Below are 18,782 nucleotides of genomic sequence, written 5' to 3'. Positions count from 1 at the left end.
GATTGTGACACGTTCCGTGTGCTGCGAGCACCGCTGGCGTGTGATGTGCGCGGCCTGAGGAGCGCTCACAGACCAACCGCAGTAACACCTATTTACTCTGCCTTTTCTTTCGCCTCAGGGCTCCTCCAGCGTTAGTCCCTTCACTGATACTCGCAGCGGGATTTCTGCCTTTCACAGCCATCACCAACGCAGCTTTGCCGCTAATTAAAGCGCTGACGACGAGAAGGGCAGCGCCGCTGACGGGAGCGCGCGCTGGGACAGGGGCAGGCTGCGGCGGGAGGCGCACGGGCGGCCGGGCGGGCACGCTCGCATGAAGCTACAGCGCCTGGCGCCACAGGGAGGCCGGGGGGCCCGGCGGAGCGCCGGGGCCGGCATGCCCGGGGCCGGGGCCCGGTGCCGCGGGCCGCGCGCGGGGCAGGGCGGGAGGCGGCGGGCGCGGGGCACGCCGGGACACGCTCCCTGCGCCTCGGCCTGCCAAGATGGCGGCCGGCCGCTGTCCCCGCCCCCGCCGCGCGCATGCGCCGTGGCGCGCCGGGCCGCGCCGCTCCCTCCCTCCCTCCTGGCGGCCGGGGCGGCACTGACAGAGCAGAGCGGCGCGGTGCGCGCGGCGCGAGCCTCCGGGAGCCCCCGGACCCCCCCCCTCCTCCGCGCCCCGCCCCGCCGCACCGGTGAATGGGAGAGGCGGGCGGCGCCGGCCCCACGGAGCAGAGCGAAGCGGCGGCGCTGGCGGCGGTTCGGGTAAGGCCGGGGCCGCGCCTCCCCTCCCCGCCTGCCTCCCTCCCCTCCCCCGGCCGCCGCCGCTCTCCGCGGCAGGCTGTCCCGGCCGGCGGCGGAGCCCGGCTGACCGTGCGGCCGGCGCGGCTCGGCTCTCCTCTGCTCTGCTCTGCTCTCCTCTCTCCCCCCTCCTCTCCCCTTCTGCTCCCGCCCTCCGCTCCTCTCCTGCCCCCTCCCTCCTTCTCTCCGCTCGCTCTCAAAATGGCGGCCGCGCCCGTTGGTGAGGAGGCAGCGGGGCGGAGGCGGGGGAGGCAGGGCGGCGGGGCGGGCGGGGGGCGAGGCGGGGACGGGCCCCGCGCCCCGGCGGGGTGGGGTGGGGTGCGGTGGGGTGGGGGCCGCCGGGCGCCGTTCCCTCCCCTCTGCGCTGGCCCTTCCCGGGCTTCGGCGGCGCCCTCGCTGCCGGTGACTTAGCAGGAAAGCGGGGCGCGGGGGGGGAGCGGGCCAGACAAGGGAGCGGGGCGGGGGGGGAGAGAAGCCCCCGCGGTGGGCTCCGGCCCTCCTGGCCCCCGCGTCCTCCCCCCGCCTCCAGGCCGCTTCGTTCCTTCTGGTGACTTAGCAAGATGACGGGGGGGAGGCGATGGGCCCGACGCGAATAATGATCAGAAAATAGTCTGGGGCCAGGAGTGGGGTGCGTGTGCGCCGGAGAGGACGCGAGCATCCCTTCCCGAATCCCTGCTGGGGGGTCTCTCCTGCTCGCCTCTCCCCCGTCCCCTCCGAGGGCCCGGCGGGCGCTTGGCGGGGGGCGGCCCGCATCGCCGGGGTCGGCCGCAGCACGGGAAACAAAACGGGAATCGGTCACACGGGGGAGAGGAGCCGGTGTTGTTTCGAGAATTTGTTTCACATCCAGCCCGTTTCCCTGCAGTGCTCCAGCAGGCAGAGCGCCGGTAGGAGGTGGCTCAGACCTTCAGAGCCAGCTGCAGTGAAAATGGGGGAGGGAGGTCTGGTCTCTCCTTCTTGGGGTCATATCGCTGCCTGGCTGTCTGCAGCCGTGCAGGCTTTACGCGAAAACCTTTCCGTAGCAATGGAGTTTGCGAAAACGCTCTCTTTATTGCTGTTCGTGAGGTTTTGTTTCGGCAGGAGGTTATACGCAGGCAGGGCTTTTGATGGGAGCTGGGGGGTGGGAGTGGTGCCTCCCTTAAAAAGTTCGGGGTTTACTCAGGTCTGTGGGTGTGAAATTTTGTTGTTGTTTCAGGTGGGTGCAGTTCAACTTGACCTTTAATATCAATAATAATGTGGCACCTTCCCTTTCTTTGCCATAGTGTCAGTGGTGAAATTTTCTTGCTGGTGGTGCTGCAGCAGAGGGCTTGGTTATTGCAGGTCAAGTCAATTCGTAATGAATTACTTAACCAGGGATGGTGGCAGGTTAATCTGAGCTCTATTAAAAATCTTTAATAAATACCATGTTGCTGTGAATAAATGCTTGGGCATACTGACCTGGCTGAATTAGGTATTTATGTGGAAATACTTTTAAGTATATATTCCTATGGCAGTATTGTTTATATAGTATTAGGAGATGGGGGCTAAAGAGCCTGTGTGTTCAGTGGTGATCGTTTCATAAATGATTGTGCAGCATTCAGCTGGTTTTCAGAAGAGGGAGGGTCTGCTATCAAAATGTTATTTTCCCTTAGAGTAATTTTGTTAAATGGGAAAATTATGTCAGGGAACTAAACAAAGAAAATATTTTTAAACAGAAAGATTTTTTGCAAATTTCTAGCTTGTTCTCAAGGATCTAATTTTTGTGTGTTTCTTTTGCTATTGCCATGTTTATGGATGCTGCGTGCAGCCATTGAGCAGAGAAGAGACTGGGTGGAGTAAGGAGGCAAAGCTGCGAAATGGCTAGATTACCCTTTCATAGCTTCTTTTTTTTTTTTTTCCTTTGCTTGCGTTTTGCTGGGGTGGAGGAATACTAATTGCCGTAACAATGAAGTCTCTTCTTTAGGAAAGAATCTAATGGTGCAGGAACCTTCTGAAATGAAACAAATCTCGCATTCTGTTTTGAGGCTTATTTTTCTGCAGGGTGGATCTTGATTTGTCTGACAGTGAGAAGTGACCAGTCGCTGTTGCAAAGCCAGATTTTTTTTTGTCTGATAACCATTTCAATTTATTGACTTAGATATTCACTTGTTGAATTTATTTTATTTACACTTTGGATAAGAATTACGATTTTTTCTGCAGGCATTTTACATGCAAGATTCTCTGAAATATAGAGAACTCCCTGTATTGTTGGTTAGTGCTATTATTTGTGCATATAACTTCTTGGTTAGAGTGTCTTTTGGATGGACACACAAGAAAAGAACATCCCTTCTTTCTCTGCCCACAGTAGAGTAACTCCTATTAGTATATGGACTTAATTGCATTACTCGTCTTCATGTGCTGAGTTAATATAATATCTCAAGATTTTTGGAAGCTCTTTTGAACAACATGGCTCTAAGAGCATTACTGTACCACTGGGATACTGCTGCATCGTGGGGGTGATAGTGATGCCGAAAGTTGTGTAGGAAAGGCCTCAGAACAAAGGATTTGGGGTGTACAAAGGGGATCAGATGAAGCACCTTGGAAGGGTGGCTCGTAGAACTGCTCTCCTGTTCCAGATGTGGCTCATGGCATTCCCACCTGAATTCAGTGTTGAGCAGAGCAAGTACGACACGGAACAGGACTGGTTCTGAAGCAGATTGAGGTTTTGCTTTTACTGGGGCCTGTCTCAGTTCTGGAGTCCAGTTTTTGATGGTAGATGGCCACGGATGAGACTGCGCTTGGTTTTAATTTGCCCAAAATTAAATTAAAGGGTAGTGGCTTTTTCGTAAGATGTAGTTCATTCACTTAGAGTAGATGTTAAAGGGTTCAGTGGATGTGTTCACTAAATGCCTGTGTCTAATAATGAATCCAGGCTAAAAGCAGTGAACTGCCCAGTAAAACACTTGCCGCCTCCTAACTAACTTTTGTTGATTTTATCCTATAAACGATGTCAGTTACTTTCTGTACAGAAGTGACTTGTTAATTTCTGTTCTACAAAAGAAAAAGGCATTAATACTTCCCTTTATGACTGGATGCCCGGTCTGGCTTGCTGACTCTCCTGCCTCTGCTGTTCCCTGTGCTCCACCCAGCCTGGAGCGCTCAGGTTGTGTTCTTTGTCTGCTTTCAACTTTGTCCATCCAACTTGCTATCCATGGGACAGCTGTTGGATTAACATCTGCTGACCATCTTGCCCAACACTCCAGCCTTGTCTGTCTTCAAGAACTCTGTCACCAGCTTCCATCAGTGCTAATTATAGTGTGTTTGTACCTTCTTGTAAAATATTCTTGGCAAACAATAGCTGGAAAGCCCCTGCCTCTCTATAGCTCAGAAATGTACTGTATGTTTGTTACAAAGTTTATTTACAACCCCTTGTAGCTGCTTCTGCTGTCCATGAGCTAGAGTGGTTGACACTACTGCAGCAGGAAGGGGAGAAGCTTCTCAACAGTTTTGTTTCCGTCAGCTTTCCCCTACTTTTGTCAACTTCAGGCCCGTTTTCTAAACTGAAGGCAAAGACTGTGGGAGGGCTACTGAAACCTCCATGACTGAAATACTTGTCATCCTGAAAATAAGAGCTGCTTGGGCCCAAATTTAGAAAATCAAGAGGACAATAAAAATCAGTAATTATTACTAATAAATAATAATTTCAGACTTAGGGTGTAGGGGGAGTTTCCAGCATATAACATGTAATTTCTGGTGGCAGTTGAAGATATTTCCCAAGTATCAGAGCCATGTGTGTTAATCAAGCTCGGTCTGGGTTTCTTCTCTGAGGTTTATTACAGAGAAGTGGTAAGTTATGTACTGTCTATACATGCAGATCTGTTGATGAAGTTGCTACTGATCTCTGCTTTCTCCTTATTATAAGAGCTTAAATATCATTGGCAAAACAGCCTGTCTGCTAAAAATGTGGTCGGTTGATGAAGCCATGCCTGGGTTGAATGGCTTTCTCGAACTACTTTATTACCTGGCACAAGGGAAATGGGGCTCCTAATGTGGCTTTTGGGTGTTGTGAGCAGAGGTGTTTATTAATGGGTGATGTTGCTTTGTCTTTTGATCTGCCTGACAGAGCAGGTTACACTTCAATTTAAGTTTTTAGAAACAGGCATTTACACTGAGACATAATCCTGACCTGTTTAAAGCTAGTTTTCAAGTATGTAAAGTTCGTTCTTCAGAATTCTTACTCTAGATGCTGCCCAGATCAGCAGGAGTGCTCAGGTGGTCACCCTCTGCATGGGAGCCTTGTGCCACTGCTGCAAGTGCAGTGGTGTGATTTGAGCTGGAGGTGCATTATGTGAGCTCCACCGTGGTGCCCTTAGCCTAGGCTGAGTTAAATGTCCGTTTTTCTTGTATTACAGTTCTTTTAGAACAATGCTTTTCCTCATTCCTACCATGCTTTGAGACCTGCTGATGAGTATTGCATATTAGAAACATTTGAAAGAAGCATTATCTTTATCTACTGAATAATTTAGTTCCAGTTTTAACCCGCTGGGTACTGCAGCCAGCCCCAACAAATGTGTGTATCTAACTTACATCTTACCTTAGTTGCTTACGGAAGGGCCTTTTCTTCTTAATGCTCATTGAGGGAGGACGTGAATGAGGCAATGCTTGTCTCATTCAGCATGTTCAGAAGCTCATTCTCTTTTCTTTTTTTTCTGTTTTTTTAACCTCATGCTCTCTGTTTAGGGGATTAGATAGGTGTGAGTTAGGCTATCTTGCTTTTAGCTCGCTGTCATGGAAGCCACCTATCATATTGTTTCATGCTGGCATGTACTTCTAAGGAAATTTCAAAGAAAAATGTTACTTACAAAATCGGTGTATGCTGTGATCTACTTCATCAGTACTATAAACATACAGTCCTCTTCAAAGCAAATCATGTGTGCACAGCATTGTCGTACTAAGCAGTATCAAGTGCACTGATGCATGCATGACTACAAAAAAAATCAACATTATGAATTCAAAGTACTTGCTAGTTAATGCATTTAAAAGTACTTTTGCCATTTCCTCCTTATTGGCACTGTGTCTGAGAGCGCCCGGCAGTTTGACTTGGCTACTCATGGACTTTTGGATAAGGATTGTGACTGAATAAATACAATAAATACATCTTTGTGGTTGTGATTCCATTGATTCTGGAAGACTTGCCTGGTATTTTTAACCAGTAACTAGTTGCTGCAGTCTTGAAAAGGTATTTCCAGTTATGGGACAATCCATCATGGTTGAGGTTTATAGGTGGTGCTGCCGCAAATTTCTGTCCTGTAATTTTCTCTGATCTGTTGTTAAATAGGTCCCTGTTGAGTGAGTTCGTAGGCACAATTTCCTGAAGCACCTCTTGTTCTCCAGTGCTGCTCGGTGAGTCAGCTGCCAGCCGTCCTTTGAGGCAGGGCTAAAGGTGACAGGTTTTATGGCATGATGCCGTACCAGTTTGCATCTGAGATGGCCCAGTGGCCTTCCCGATTGAGATTATTTCTACCTTCCTTCTCGTATCAATGTTAATTGTTCCTATTGTGCTCCACAAATCTTAAGTTCTTTTGGTTTAATTAGACAAGTCTCTCCCCCCACTCCCCCCTTCCTCCAGATTGCCTCTGCCTTGTTTTCCTGCACGGAGGTAGCTTAGTGCTAAAGCAAAGGTGTTAAGTTTATCCTTCTTTAAGACTGGAGGAAAATCAGTTCGAAACATCCAGCCTGTTTACCTGTAGATAATGACTGTTTCTTCCTTAAAGAAACAACGTTGGCCGTTTGTCTTACGCTTGATTCTCCTGGGTTTTGGGGTGAAGGTGATGGATAAATAGTTTGGTTTATTTAAATGCTAGTGTCTTAACAATCTATTAAGCGGATGAGGTCATTAATGTTAGTGTTATATGTATTTTGAGACAGATGGTGTCTATTAAATCAGTAATGGTGGAAGTTTTTCGTTCTCATTCAGCTGGATTTGTAGGCAGCAAGCACAAACTAGGTTGAGGGAAGCTTAATGGAGGAGCTCGGAGCCTGGTGTTCAGCCGCAGCAGGCAGTGAGGACGAGGTGAAGTTTCTAACATAATGCATGCCATTTGTGAATAGCCAACACTATTCCAGCAGGCTTGGAATTTATCTTGTTCATGTTTGTCCCACTACGAAGGTTGGATTGAGTACTAGTGAGAGATAATTTCCAGTACCACAGCATACCACAACCAACAAAATGAGAACTGAGATGGTTGTGAATATCGTGGCCTGCTGCCTAGTGTTGGGTCTGTCTTGGCCCTGCTTTGTGCTGCCTGCCATCGCTTCCACATGAGAAGGTGTTTTCTGTTTCTGCAGTTAAAGAAGTAATTCTGTGTTTGTCTTCTGCTCCCTTGGCTTAGGTGAGGGACCTTCCTCCAGGGAGAGCCGTTACTCCCTTCAGCAGGAGAGTTACTGCGTGTGCGAGTAAACGGGAGATGTAGGGATTCTGAGAAGGGATGCTGGTGAAGTTGGGAAGAAGAGGGCCAGTATTTCTTAGGGACTGGTTCCCACAACTTCAGATCTGCTTCAGAGACAGTAGTGTGGTAGGTCATAAGGGAGATGAGGCACCTTCTACAAGAACTCTGAGTTCATTACTTTTGGTACCGGTGTCAGGAAAGATTAAAATCTGTTCCCTGTAATAGGATAAGATCCATGTATGACAATTAGGGTGTTTTCTCCCACCCACTCTCCCCCTTAGTTGTTGAGTGAAGCCATTTTTGGTCAGCAAGCTTTGAAAATGGCTAAAGAACTAACAGCATTCTCATGATTTGAAGAGTGGAAGTTCTGTTTGAATTTTTGTTCAGATTTCTTTGTGGTTTTGACCTTCTGTTTCTAAAGCTTTAACGTAAGTGTTCCTTCAAGTTTCCTTCCAAATGTTTTTCATATATAAATTAAATCAATTTGCAATCATTTTTGTTAACATCACATTTCCAATATAACAGGCAGTTTAATAATTTAAATATTTGAATTTGGATACAATCCTCTGCCCTGCTTGAGATTTGCGAGTCTACTACTTCATTCTTCAAGCCAGGAGAGGATGGGAGGAAGAGCTGAAAAGATCCAAGATCAAATGCAGTGCATGACTGCGGACCAACCGTAAGAAACTACTCTGAGTACATGCACTCTTTATTTTTTTTTTTACTCTTTTTCTAAGAAAGTAACTTAAATACAGTGTTCTAGAATTGCTATCGCAAAATGTGCATGTATTCTTTGACTCAGCAAAAATATTTTTGACAAATGTCTTTGCTGAAGTCATCCAGGTAAACCGTGATGCGTGTTGCATGTTTCTCCGAGCGAGTTTAGAGTAGCAGGTCACAATGCTTCAGCCTCCTATGACACTAACCCTCACTAACCCTCCTCCTCCTCTCTCCCGCAGGCCTGTCCTGCTGCCGCCTCCCCGTTTACTAACCAGTGTCTGACCAAAAAGCCATTCAGATTTCCAGTGAAGCTCAATGAAAACCCAGTGGGGGTTATTATGAATGTGAAACTAATTTTGTGAAGTAATTCATTGCTATCATCACTATCACAACGTACTAAACAGCATAAAGAGTTCTAAGTCCAAAACTTTTGCACTGTTTTAAAGGTTTATTTTCTAGTGCAGCCTGTTTTTTTCCAGGTTGTTCATTTATTGGTGGTTAAATTTACCTGTGTTTTCACACAAACTGAACAGGCAGGTTAGAAGCAGGATGTTTTCACTTGTTTTCTACCAAAGTCTACACGCAGACTCTAGACTCGAGCTCTGACCTGGGAGAAGCTTAAAGCACTAAAATTATATGTAATGACTTATGTGCTTGGAATGTTTCTCCTGAGAGTTAATTGTATCATGCTTTTATCAGAATTGCAAAACTCAAGTGATAGGGGGAGGATAAATGTCAAGATCGAATTAATTTAAAGACTTCTTTTCCCCAAAAAATATTTTCCTATCGAATTTGGTCCAGACGACTCAAAGTCACACAGTGTTGGTGCTTGGGAAGGTAACAAGACTAAAAATGTCTTTTGTTGGTTTACAGTCCTAAAGGTGGGTAGTGACTGCCAGTGATCTGCAGAGTGATTGTAACTCGAAATAAGACAGAAAAGTAGGTGGGCCTGTAAGTTTATTTCAAAATGCACAGCTCTAATTAGGACAAATGCATTTATTTAGGGAGCATGCAGTGCAGAGGAGTTAACTTGCTCCTGTTTTATAGCATCTTGATGACATTTCTTAGCTGTATTTTTTAGATGTGAATGCAACTTGCATTCCAAGCCTTTGGAACGTAGGCACTCTATCTGATCTGCTGTAGATTACTTTCTAGTTCCCCATGGATTTGTTGTTGAATTATTTTCAGAAGTAAACTGCAATATCAGGTTTTTAGCAAAGTCAATTCAATTAACCTGTAAAAGTAGGTGGAATGGATAAATAAAAGAGGCATAGGACTTTTCAATTTTTTGTGTTAAAAATACGTTTGCTTTGATAAACCTTTAACTGAACTGAAATGGAAAATATTTTTGGTAACTTAATGCAAAATGTGAACCAACACTGCACAAAATGCTATATTATGTGTAATACTATATTGATATACTTGGCAAAGCGTTTGTGTTTAAGACCTCCAGGCATTTTAAGACCACTTAATTGCAGAATAACAGGCTTACTAAACATGTGAATTAAAAATAAGTCTCGGAGTTGTAATTCACATCAGATTTGCTTTTTGTTTTGTCTTCTAAGATCAGAGAGTTGTTGGAGCTCAGTTGTTCATAATCCTTCAGCCAGCTTTACTGATGGAGGCTGAAAAGTGGAAAAAAGATTAGACCAGCTCATAAATGAGTAGCTTGCTTGTGTTCTTCGACTCATCCCTGCTGACTTAGCCCGAGATGAATTCCAACATTTTCTGGGATAAGGTGTTCGCCGCGCTGTGAGAGCTGTGTGGCTGTGCTCTTGTGGTTGTACTGCGGGTGAGCTTCTCTGCTGTCCTGGGCTGACATGAGGGAGGGTGAAGGGAATGTTGTTTTATTTTACTTATTACCATTTTTTCTTTCCTGTGCACAGTTGGAGACAGATTCTGAAGAAACTTTTTCAGGTCATAGTAGTTACACCCAAGAAATAGGGATGTTACTTCACTTCCAGTTAGATTCGTATTTAAACGGCAGCTTCTGTGGGATCTGTTTCAGTAGTACATCTGTGGGAAGAGTTGTCCTGTTCTGTGCCCTGAGTTTGATAAAGCAGCTTTTTGCTTACTGGGTTTGAAACAAAATCAGGCCAATAAAAATTAGTCTAGATTAAAAGGAAACGTTCTTCTATACTTGCTAGGATTTCGGAGTATAATCTAGAGGTACAAGAGAACAATTCATTTAACCTAGTTCTGCCATAAAGGGCTGTTGCTCTAATTGCCTGCAAATACAAATAACTGCTCTAAGCCCTCTTTTAACATGATATAAAACAAGATACGCTGTTGAAAAAACTTTGTAAGGATGTAATATGTCAGCCATGCAGCCAGTGACAATGCAACAAGAGTTTCTGCTTCATTAATGCGTAAATAGATGATCTCAACTTTAAAGTAGTGGAATTTAGTTCTGATTATATCAATTCAATTAGTCTTTCGGTGGCTCTGTCTCTGCTGCCACTTCATAAGTGACTTGCCTTTCACTGGGATTGAAAAGTCACCTGAAGAGAGGAAGCCAACCAGACGAGGATTTCAGAAACATTAACAAACTCTGAAGAAAACATAAGGAATTTTCTTCCAGGTAAAACGTTTTTAACAACAGTAGAACATGTTAGAGAAGCTGCGTGAAAGTCAGTAGCATGTAGCTGGACACTCAAAACTATTTTGAGTTTTACACAGGTTGTTGAAACTTTAAATGGTTGCAAATTAAGATTTACATTTGAAGCTAAAAGTGAGGAATCTAAAACTTTGTAATTAGTTTCATAATGTGAAATTGCGTGTTCCTTGTGTGTGTAATGGCTTATGTGCCTTTTTAACACGCAGGTACTTGGTGTTGGGCATGCCTAACCTGACAAACAAAATGTGATCTCAGGTTTTATCTCCTTCAAAGAAACATTCTTGTAGAATGTTATTAAATACACAATTTTGTTGTAATAACACTTAGAAAACAAACGATCTTGTAGTTGAGTTTATTAGGGTATTAGGATTCTGCAAAAAATCAAAAATTGACTTTTTAAAGTACAGCAGTGCACAGATCGTTGATAAGCTTTCAGAGGTGAACGGTGTTGGTCTGTTCTGTGTCTACTGATACATTTGCTCTGTAATTTATGCCATCAATCTCGTCTAATTTCAGCTCTAATGAGCTACAGTAATATGCTTAGTGTATCTAGCTTGTGTTTTTGTGGGCAAGACTGTTTATGGGAGCCTAAGCAACAGTCATTAAAACTGCAGAAATGTAATTAATTTATTTTTAAGTTCCTGGGGGAGCTATGGCCGTGTATTCCAAGACCTGCAGTGACAGATTGGTCAGCAGTGGTTGTCAGGTTGCTGGACAGCAGCAGGGTGAACTTGAGGCGGTGCTGATCTATTTAACTGGTTGCTGCGGCTGTTGTGAACCAAGGAATGATGTTGAAAGTGATTTTCTTGGTTTGACTCATAAAAACTCAAAAGTTGAGAGAAAATGTAAAACACAGGAGGGACAAATGTGCCTGTGGGAGTTATGGTAGCTAGGAAAAGTGCTCAAGAATGTATTAAGGCTGGCTGACTGCTTTCTGTAGTAGCCAGTAAGCCAGTGTTTCTGTGGGCTTGAGGACTTAAATTACCAGAATGACAGAGATTTTGAGCCCGGAGTTCCAGTGGGTGAGACTGGCTTTCATCGTGGTGCTGATGAGGATTTTCTTGATGACAGGAGCCCTGGCTTAAGTAATCAGAATAATTTGGGCTGTGAAAGAAGCCTGTAAAATTGAATTTCTGAAACTTGTGAAGGCCTTATGATGTAACACATCTTTCTTAGGTTACTCTCTGCACCTTTATTGAGGGGACTTTAAAAATCTGGTTAGAACCTGAAAATGTCTGCAAGGAACACTGGTTCACGGTGAACTTGGAGTAGCTTTCTTCTCTCTGTATGTCACTACTTGCTGTTGGTAAAGATTTTCTTAAACCTTCCTGCCGTGGTGGCAGAGCGTTGCCAGTCAACAAGGCACTGATACAGGTTTTGCTGCGTAGCATAGATACTTGCAGTGGAGGGAGAGCGCCAATTAACACGTGCTTGCTAATTGGGTCTTGCTCATGCCACAGAGGCATGCGCTCCTGAGTCTGGCAAAGCAGGCGTACGTCCAGAATGAAGGAGGAGTTCAACAAACGTTACTTCCCATTTAAACATTTTATGTTTACTGGTGTATGTGATGTTTCTAATAAAATACGTAATTATTTTAACTTGCGAACTGCAATTTCGATGAATCGTATCTCAATTGGGAGTGATTTTTACTATAACTTTTTCTGGAGAGCAGAAATGGGTATTGTTAGTTGAACCATTTCAGTGGTTTGTTTATGGTGTTGATCCGTAAGCGGTATTTTTTGACGCACTTCATAGGAGTAAAGGAAAGACAGTGGAGAACCTTGAACTGATGTTGCTGATAAAATAATGAGGAATATGATAAGGTTGGTTACGATGGCACAGTTTGGTATCTCAGGGTGTTTGTGAAAATGCTTGGATGTGGAAGGGCTTCGTAAGAACTTAATGCGAAACCCGCTGTTGATGGCAGCCCTGGTGGAGCAGTTGGTGAGCTCGGTTGTGTGCCGGCAGCTGTAGGCACCCACTGCAGTTCCTTCTGTGGCCTGATTCCCATGAAGCACTTTAAAGGACAAAAGCCCCCATTCTTGCTGGGATGGTGGTTCCCTGGCTGAACTAATACCTTGCAGGACCAGTGTAGCATCTCACTGGAGGGATAAATTACATCAGGAGTTAGTAGCTAGTAGCTAATGGTTTCTTTGACCTCCGTATTTATGGCTACAGTTTTGTCACGGTAGAATAAATGTGTTCCTTTGGAAGAGTTGAATGGTACCCTGCCACACGCAGGTAAAACCTTCCCGTTAAAGCTGTAGCAATGAGTCATTACAATTGCTGAGCAAAGTAATAACAGAAGTAGGTGAAACAGGAAAACATAACAAAACTTTCATCCTGCTCTTAAATACTCGAGTGAGCTGTATCTATGGGTAGCTGTGCAAGAATTAACAGCAGTAATCAGTAAGTGAAGGAGTAGGTCCAGAAACACTATTTTAGTAGTTAAAACCAAGAAAGCAGGCTGGGTTTGGGTTTAAAAACTTCTGTCTTCAAATGTGTTTGAAAACAGTTGTGAAGTTTTCCAGCAATCTCGGGAACACTTGCACCACACTGATATGCACTGGTGTAAGGACCTGCTGTTTAAAGTTGGGAAGAAGAAATTAGAATTGTTAGGATGTCATAGTCACCCTCCGGAAGAGGGTGATTCCCACGCAGTATCAGATCTGTGATGGCCTTCAAGTGAGGTGGCACCTTGGCAGTCACCAGTTGCCAAAGGGGTGTGTGTAGTTGCCACCAGGGTGGGGCGGTGTTCAAGTGCGTGCCGGGCAGCGTGGCGGAGCCATCACACCAGGAGTGAGGGTGTCCTGAGCCCAGTGGGGCAAGTCCTGCGGGGAGCGCAGCTGGCTCCAGCAAAAGGCTGAGCAGTCTCTGAGTACCGGCTTGGGAAAATGGGAGGCAGTTCTTAGAGACATGAAGAGACAGAGGGTTTTCCACGTGTTTTTTTATATGAGAAAGTCAGAAGAACCTATACTGTGCTGTTTCTGCCTTCCCATACAAGGAAGGAGTCTTCTGCTTTTCAGGTTTTTCTACCCAATTTGTTGCTCTTTATCAATACTTCTGTATGTTTTAGTAGGTTTTGTAGGGAAAAAATTCAGACTTGTGCTGATTCTTGGCTTTTCATTTATTTATTTATTTTTGAAAGATTATGCTTTAGTATGCCACTCTAGTCGGACAGCATTTAGGATTGAATTAGATCTTTTATCCTCATTGCTCAGGCATTTCTACCAGTCCTAACTGTAAAAGCTGCTTTTCAGGGAAGTGAAAAAGTTAGCAGTTGAGATGAGGTGGAGTTGTCTGTTGATGGAGCCAAGGAGGATGTTACGTGCAGTTTTCGAATGGTTTGTGTTGTTGCCTAAAGAAGTAGCCTACGGAAACTGCCGTGGGTGATGTCTGTGTCTTGCTTCCCACCAGGTACCTGTACATCCTAGAAAACCGAGCAGATGCTGGACTGCCGGGAGGAGTAAGAGGCAAACATTTGATGTCATACCTGTTCCAATCCTATGCGTTCAGCCAGGCCTAGCTCCCAGTTTTAAAATGCTGATAAAGACAACTGACCTTGTGGAAAACACTTACAGCCCACTTCTGTTGCGAGATTGCACGTGTGCAGAGGTTTGCCACTCCGTGCTTTCTTAGATGCAGACTATTGATGCTGAATCAAACAGGTCTTAAGTTAGACACTAAAACTTCCTGCAACGTAAGTGGGGCTATTAATAAAAGACACATCCTGTTTTACATTTATTAGTAGCTGTTACTCCATGAATGGCTCTGTTTAGAGTCAGTCTTTTTTTTTCCTGTACTTTACACAGAACAAACTAAAATTTTCATACAAAGGCATCTTTTCTTTCAGAAAAGATCTAGCTCTGTCATGACACCACCTTATTCATAGTAAGTTGCTGATATTAGTAATGACTGATTTCAGGCAAGATGTAATGAACAGGTGTGGGTTTTTGTGGGTGTTTTTTTCCCAAGGGTTGCCTTTGAACACTTGCTTCCTCTCATTATGGAGGTTGTTTGCGGTGTGTGTAACGCAGTGGTGGCCATAAGCCTCGACAGGCGATGGAGGAGGGCTGGAGGAGGGCTGGTTAGCTGTGCCCCACGGAGTTGTGTATGTCACAAAGCCTTCTGGAGCTAGAGAAGCGCAGTGAACAATATTCATCCGTTCTGTGTTGTTTCTAAAGGTGGCACAGGTGTGTAATTAAAGTTGGGTCCTTTTGGCTTTTTGGTTTTGGACCTTCGTGCTTGGGTGGGGTTTTTTTGTTTGTTTGTGGGGTTTTGTGGTTTTTTTTCTGTTTGTTTTCATTCTTTCTGTATTGTTTTGTCTTTTGATAAAGGATGTATGTGAAGGAAGCTGTCCTAAAAATACTTTGCCTTATATTCAGCCTTTGTAGTTACAAAGTCAGGAGTTGGGGGAATAGTGCTTGGAACAGATGCTTTTCAGAGAAGCGAGATACTGTAGACTGGTTGATTGGTAACTTATTGTGCATCAGCTGTAACTTGCTAATTGCAGAAATAGCTGGTTTGCCCTGTAGCTGCTGTAATTTATCTAGTACTGAGATCGTTTCCGACTAACAATTCAGAGTTAGAGCAATGGAGCAAGCCAGGTGGTGTTGAGTGTTGGGGATACAGGAGGAGAAGTTTGGGATTACTTGACATTGGAGGGGGAAGAAATGCCTTTCTAACATGTTAAAGATCGCCTCATGAACACAGTTGCTATGATTTTTAGGCAAGTGCTATAGTTGCCTCTCCTAGGTGCAGTGACAAAATTGACTTAAGTATTGGAGCATGGTTCGTACTGGAGTCACTTCACTGATGCTGGATTTAAAAGGCATTCACTGCTTAGTGGTAGTTCCTAATACAAAAACCACTTTCTGGTTTTAATGCTGTGAGTTTTACCTTGGTAGTCCTACAGGCAGATTTTGGGAGTTTATATCTTTGTGCTCTGCTATTCGGTGCTTCAAACAGTGCCTCCGTGTGTGACAAAGTGCCTTGTTCTGCCCTCGGCAGGGTTTGTGGCTCCGGACAGCGTTGCTGTGCTCCTGCTCCAGAGCTGAGGTTCAGCCATTAGGAGCCTCTTTCTGTCCTTAGAGCTACAGCAGCGTTGCCCTGTAGAGGGCCCTTCTTCATCATTGCAGGGGATTGTTTTTTTATATTAACTACATTTCCATTAATTTGTATATGATACTCCTACTGTGTAGTGAACAAGATGCATCTATTGAAAACCAGTGATCTCTTTCCTGTGAGAAAGGGAGTTATGGGACCAGAATAAGTGAAATGTTTGTTTCTGTTCTTGGAAAGAATGCAGCCTGTGTTATCAGTTTTCAGCTGAATTGTTTCTGAAATAGCTATTAGGGAAGAGGTAAAACTAAGTAAATAATGTCTTGTCTGTTCAGAGTGCTCCTGTCCTAAACAGCTTGCAGTGCAGGATGATGGTGTACAGCGTTTGATGTGGGAAATCCACCAGCAGAGTGAAATACGAGCAACTTGTGGCTTAAGCTTATTTCGAAGCAGACAGCAGAGCCCAGATAGGTTTAGAAACAAGCTCCTGATCCTCTGTGGTGGATAAGTAGACGTTAATGATACGAGCTTAGTATTATCGTAATTTTTTTCACATAAAGGTTTTTCATTTAAAACGAACTCCTTACCAAAATTGTTATCCATGTTTTCTAGTGAAGCTTGTGTACCTGTGTGTCTAGGGAGAAAGTCCTGGAGTGGGAACACGTGTTTCCTGAAGTAGTTGGTAGAAGGTTTACAAACACAACCTTCCTCAGTCTTTGTGTATTGTCATGTTCGGTTCATCGTGTTGCTAAAAGCCAGTTGGTCAAACTTGCTTAACAGCTTAAGTAAATCATGTGTTGCACACAGCCTCTTGTCAGGAACGTGAGAAATGCCAACTTGAGCGTTTTTCATATTCGTGTTGCCTACAAAAGAGTACCTGCAGTGCAGAAATCAAAAGGCAGCGCTGCAGAAATTATTTTGGTGATGTCATCTTGACTAAGATTAAAACTGTCCAGTTGAAGTCGATCATACGCTAAGAAAGCCGAAGTTCATATTACTTCATAAGATGTTAAATAGTGTTGTGGGGGGAAATAAGGAATCTGTGAAAGGTGTGATTCTGACTGACTTGAGCACTATCTTGAATACATCAAATTTCACCTATATTTGTGTTCTGAATTAGCTTACACTATCAGATGTGTAGTGATCGAGGCAGAGGCTGAATCCCACTGAAGTAACGGGCTTGTGGCAGCTCTGCACCATGGTGGTTGTTTAAAAATTTGCGATATCCCGAATATGGATGTGATGAAAGATGAACTGTAGGCAAATATTGTCCTTTAGAACATGATTCTTCAAAACTTCTTCAGGTAGTGTTACTAGAGTAGAAAAAGTAATTTGTCTAATATAATTGTGCAATAATCTACCTGTAAAGTTCACGTGCTGAATTAATTGCATTTACAGTTCTAGTCAGCTTGTTCCGTCCAGGGTGGTGTTGCAGGCTGAGTACAGAAATCTTCATGTCACTCTGGAGTGACCAAATGCTTATTTAAAGGTAATTAATGGTGTCTCTTTCTCTACCTTCTAGATGGATTGAGTCTTCTGTGTTGAATGCCTCCAGATTTCGTATTGGATTTCACGTCTGGAAAAACATTTTTGCTTTAAGCCACTCGGTGGCAGACTGAGTTGTGGATCCAGAGTTCTGAAGACTTTAGATCTTGAGGAGACAGCCACTGCTGAATCACGTTAACCTGACATCGCAGCCACAATGGTGCTGTCACAAAGGCAACGAGATGAACTGTAAGGAATGGCTGTCTTTAAGTTTGTGTCACATTTTCATTGCACTTTAAATACTAACTTTTGTTTCCAAGTTGATTTCACAGAGTGGCTCTGCTCCCATGCCTATCAAGTACCGTGGGTTATGGTTCAGATTTCTGTACTGCTATTTTTGGTACAGCCGCTGATACTTGGTAATAGAATTGTGAAAGGGTGAACATATTTCAAAGTTATGGCATAAAAAATGGATTCTTAAACTTTCTATAATTTATTATTCTCTATTTTGTTTTGACTCCAGTCACCAAGTTGTGAAAGGGTTATAGTCAGCAGCAAGCACATTGCAGTAGATGCTCCAAACTGATTCGCGAATCCTACTTTTATTTTATCTTGAGTAATTTCTGACAATTTTTTTGCTCTTCCGAATGTAGATGAGGATCTGATCAGAATGTGCTACATTGTGGTTACAATCTTTGACTCCTGAAGTTGTATTTTAAATGGAGAGTGTATTTAAAGGGAAAAAAAAAAAGGCAAAACCCAACCAAACTAACTAATAAAAAACTCCACTGCACCGAAAACCCCCACTTTAATTCAATTTAAGATATGGAATACTTTCCAGATTTTAAGGCTAGGAATAGACTGTGAAGCTCCATGCTTTGGTTTACTTTCTCTTCTGTAATAAATCATGATAGAGCGGGTGGTTGGTACCAGTCAGGATGGCAATGTCTCACCCGATACACGGTTTCATAAACTTAGAGTTTGTGGTTTGCTTTTCGTTTTTTATTCCTTTTAAAAGTATGGACCAAGTATAATTTAGCATTTGGTGTTTCTCTTGTCCATGTTAAGTTCTCAATTTTTTTTTTAATACAGCTTCCTTTTTTCCCAGTAATGATTCAACTCCCTTTATATTAAATAGAGCATGCGTTTGACTGTTTTGTGTACTTAAATACAGTTGTTTTGCTTCTTGAAGTAGAGTAGAAGCTATCTTAAAATTTTGATTTTTACAACTATTCATTAGATTTGGAGAAGCTCTGGGGTTTAAACACGTTCAGGATGACAATTTTTAGCAATTCTCTGAAGGTTTGTTTCTGGTAAAAACTTCAAATAGTACATGTGTTAATGGGGAGATGGAAGTAATGAACTGTTATGAATGGAAATGGGAAATGACCAGAGACTTAGATTTTCTTTAGAGGAGTGATGAGGAGGTAATCCTTTGTCTTGGTATATATTGTTTATGGGGAGAAACTTCAAACTTCTGCTTGAATGCAGAGTTATATTTAGAGTTGAGTGTCTGAGGAGAGATTAAACACATGTAAAAGGTGGGAAAGAAGAACGTGATGAAAGCTGCAGGAAGAATTTTCATGTGAAAAAGAAATTCTTTTCAGAACAAAAAGTCATTATTCCTTCGTCCTTCAGCTACCAAGGGGTATTAATTTTCTCTTGAATGCCTTGTGTAGATGACTTTCTGATTTTTGTTTTAAAAAGTATCTGTGCATCAG

General features: G+C 43.7%; 1 protein-coding gene across 3 annotated transcripts in view; it reads left to right on the top strand.

The window, feature by feature from the left end:
* The first annotated feature begins 696 nt into the window (after positions 1-696).
* PAFAH1B1 (platelet activating factor acetylhydrolase 1b regulatory subunit 1) overlaps positions 697-18,782 on the top strand; it is a 32,961-nt gene continuing 14,875 nt past the window's right edge. The window contains exons 1-2 of one of the 3 annotated variants that reach the window (XM_086624899.1): positions 697-738; positions 17,099-17,310. In XM_086624899.1, coding sequence (XP_086481025.1) covers positions 17,279-17,310 — 32 coding nt within the window. In that variant the 5' untranslated portion in view covers positions 697-738; positions 17,099-17,278. Of the gene's footprint in view, positions 739-910; positions 995-14,198; positions 14,216-17,098; positions 17,311-18,782 lie in introns of those variants that run through there. The other 2 variants (XM_086624900.1, XM_086624901.1) reach the window with 2 other exon arrangements.

Source organism: Tauraco erythrolophus, chromosome 21 (genome assembly GCF_009769465.1).
Source record: "Tauraco erythrolophus isolate bTauEry1 chromosome 21, bTauEry1.pri, whole genome shotgun sequence".
NCBI classification, from domain to species: domain Eukaryota; kingdom Metazoa; phylum Chordata; class Aves; order Musophagiformes; family Musophagidae; genus Tauraco; species Tauraco erythrolophus.
The sequence above is the reverse complement of the archived record's forward strand: the minus strand, read 5'-3'. Positions and strand labels throughout refer to the sequence as shown.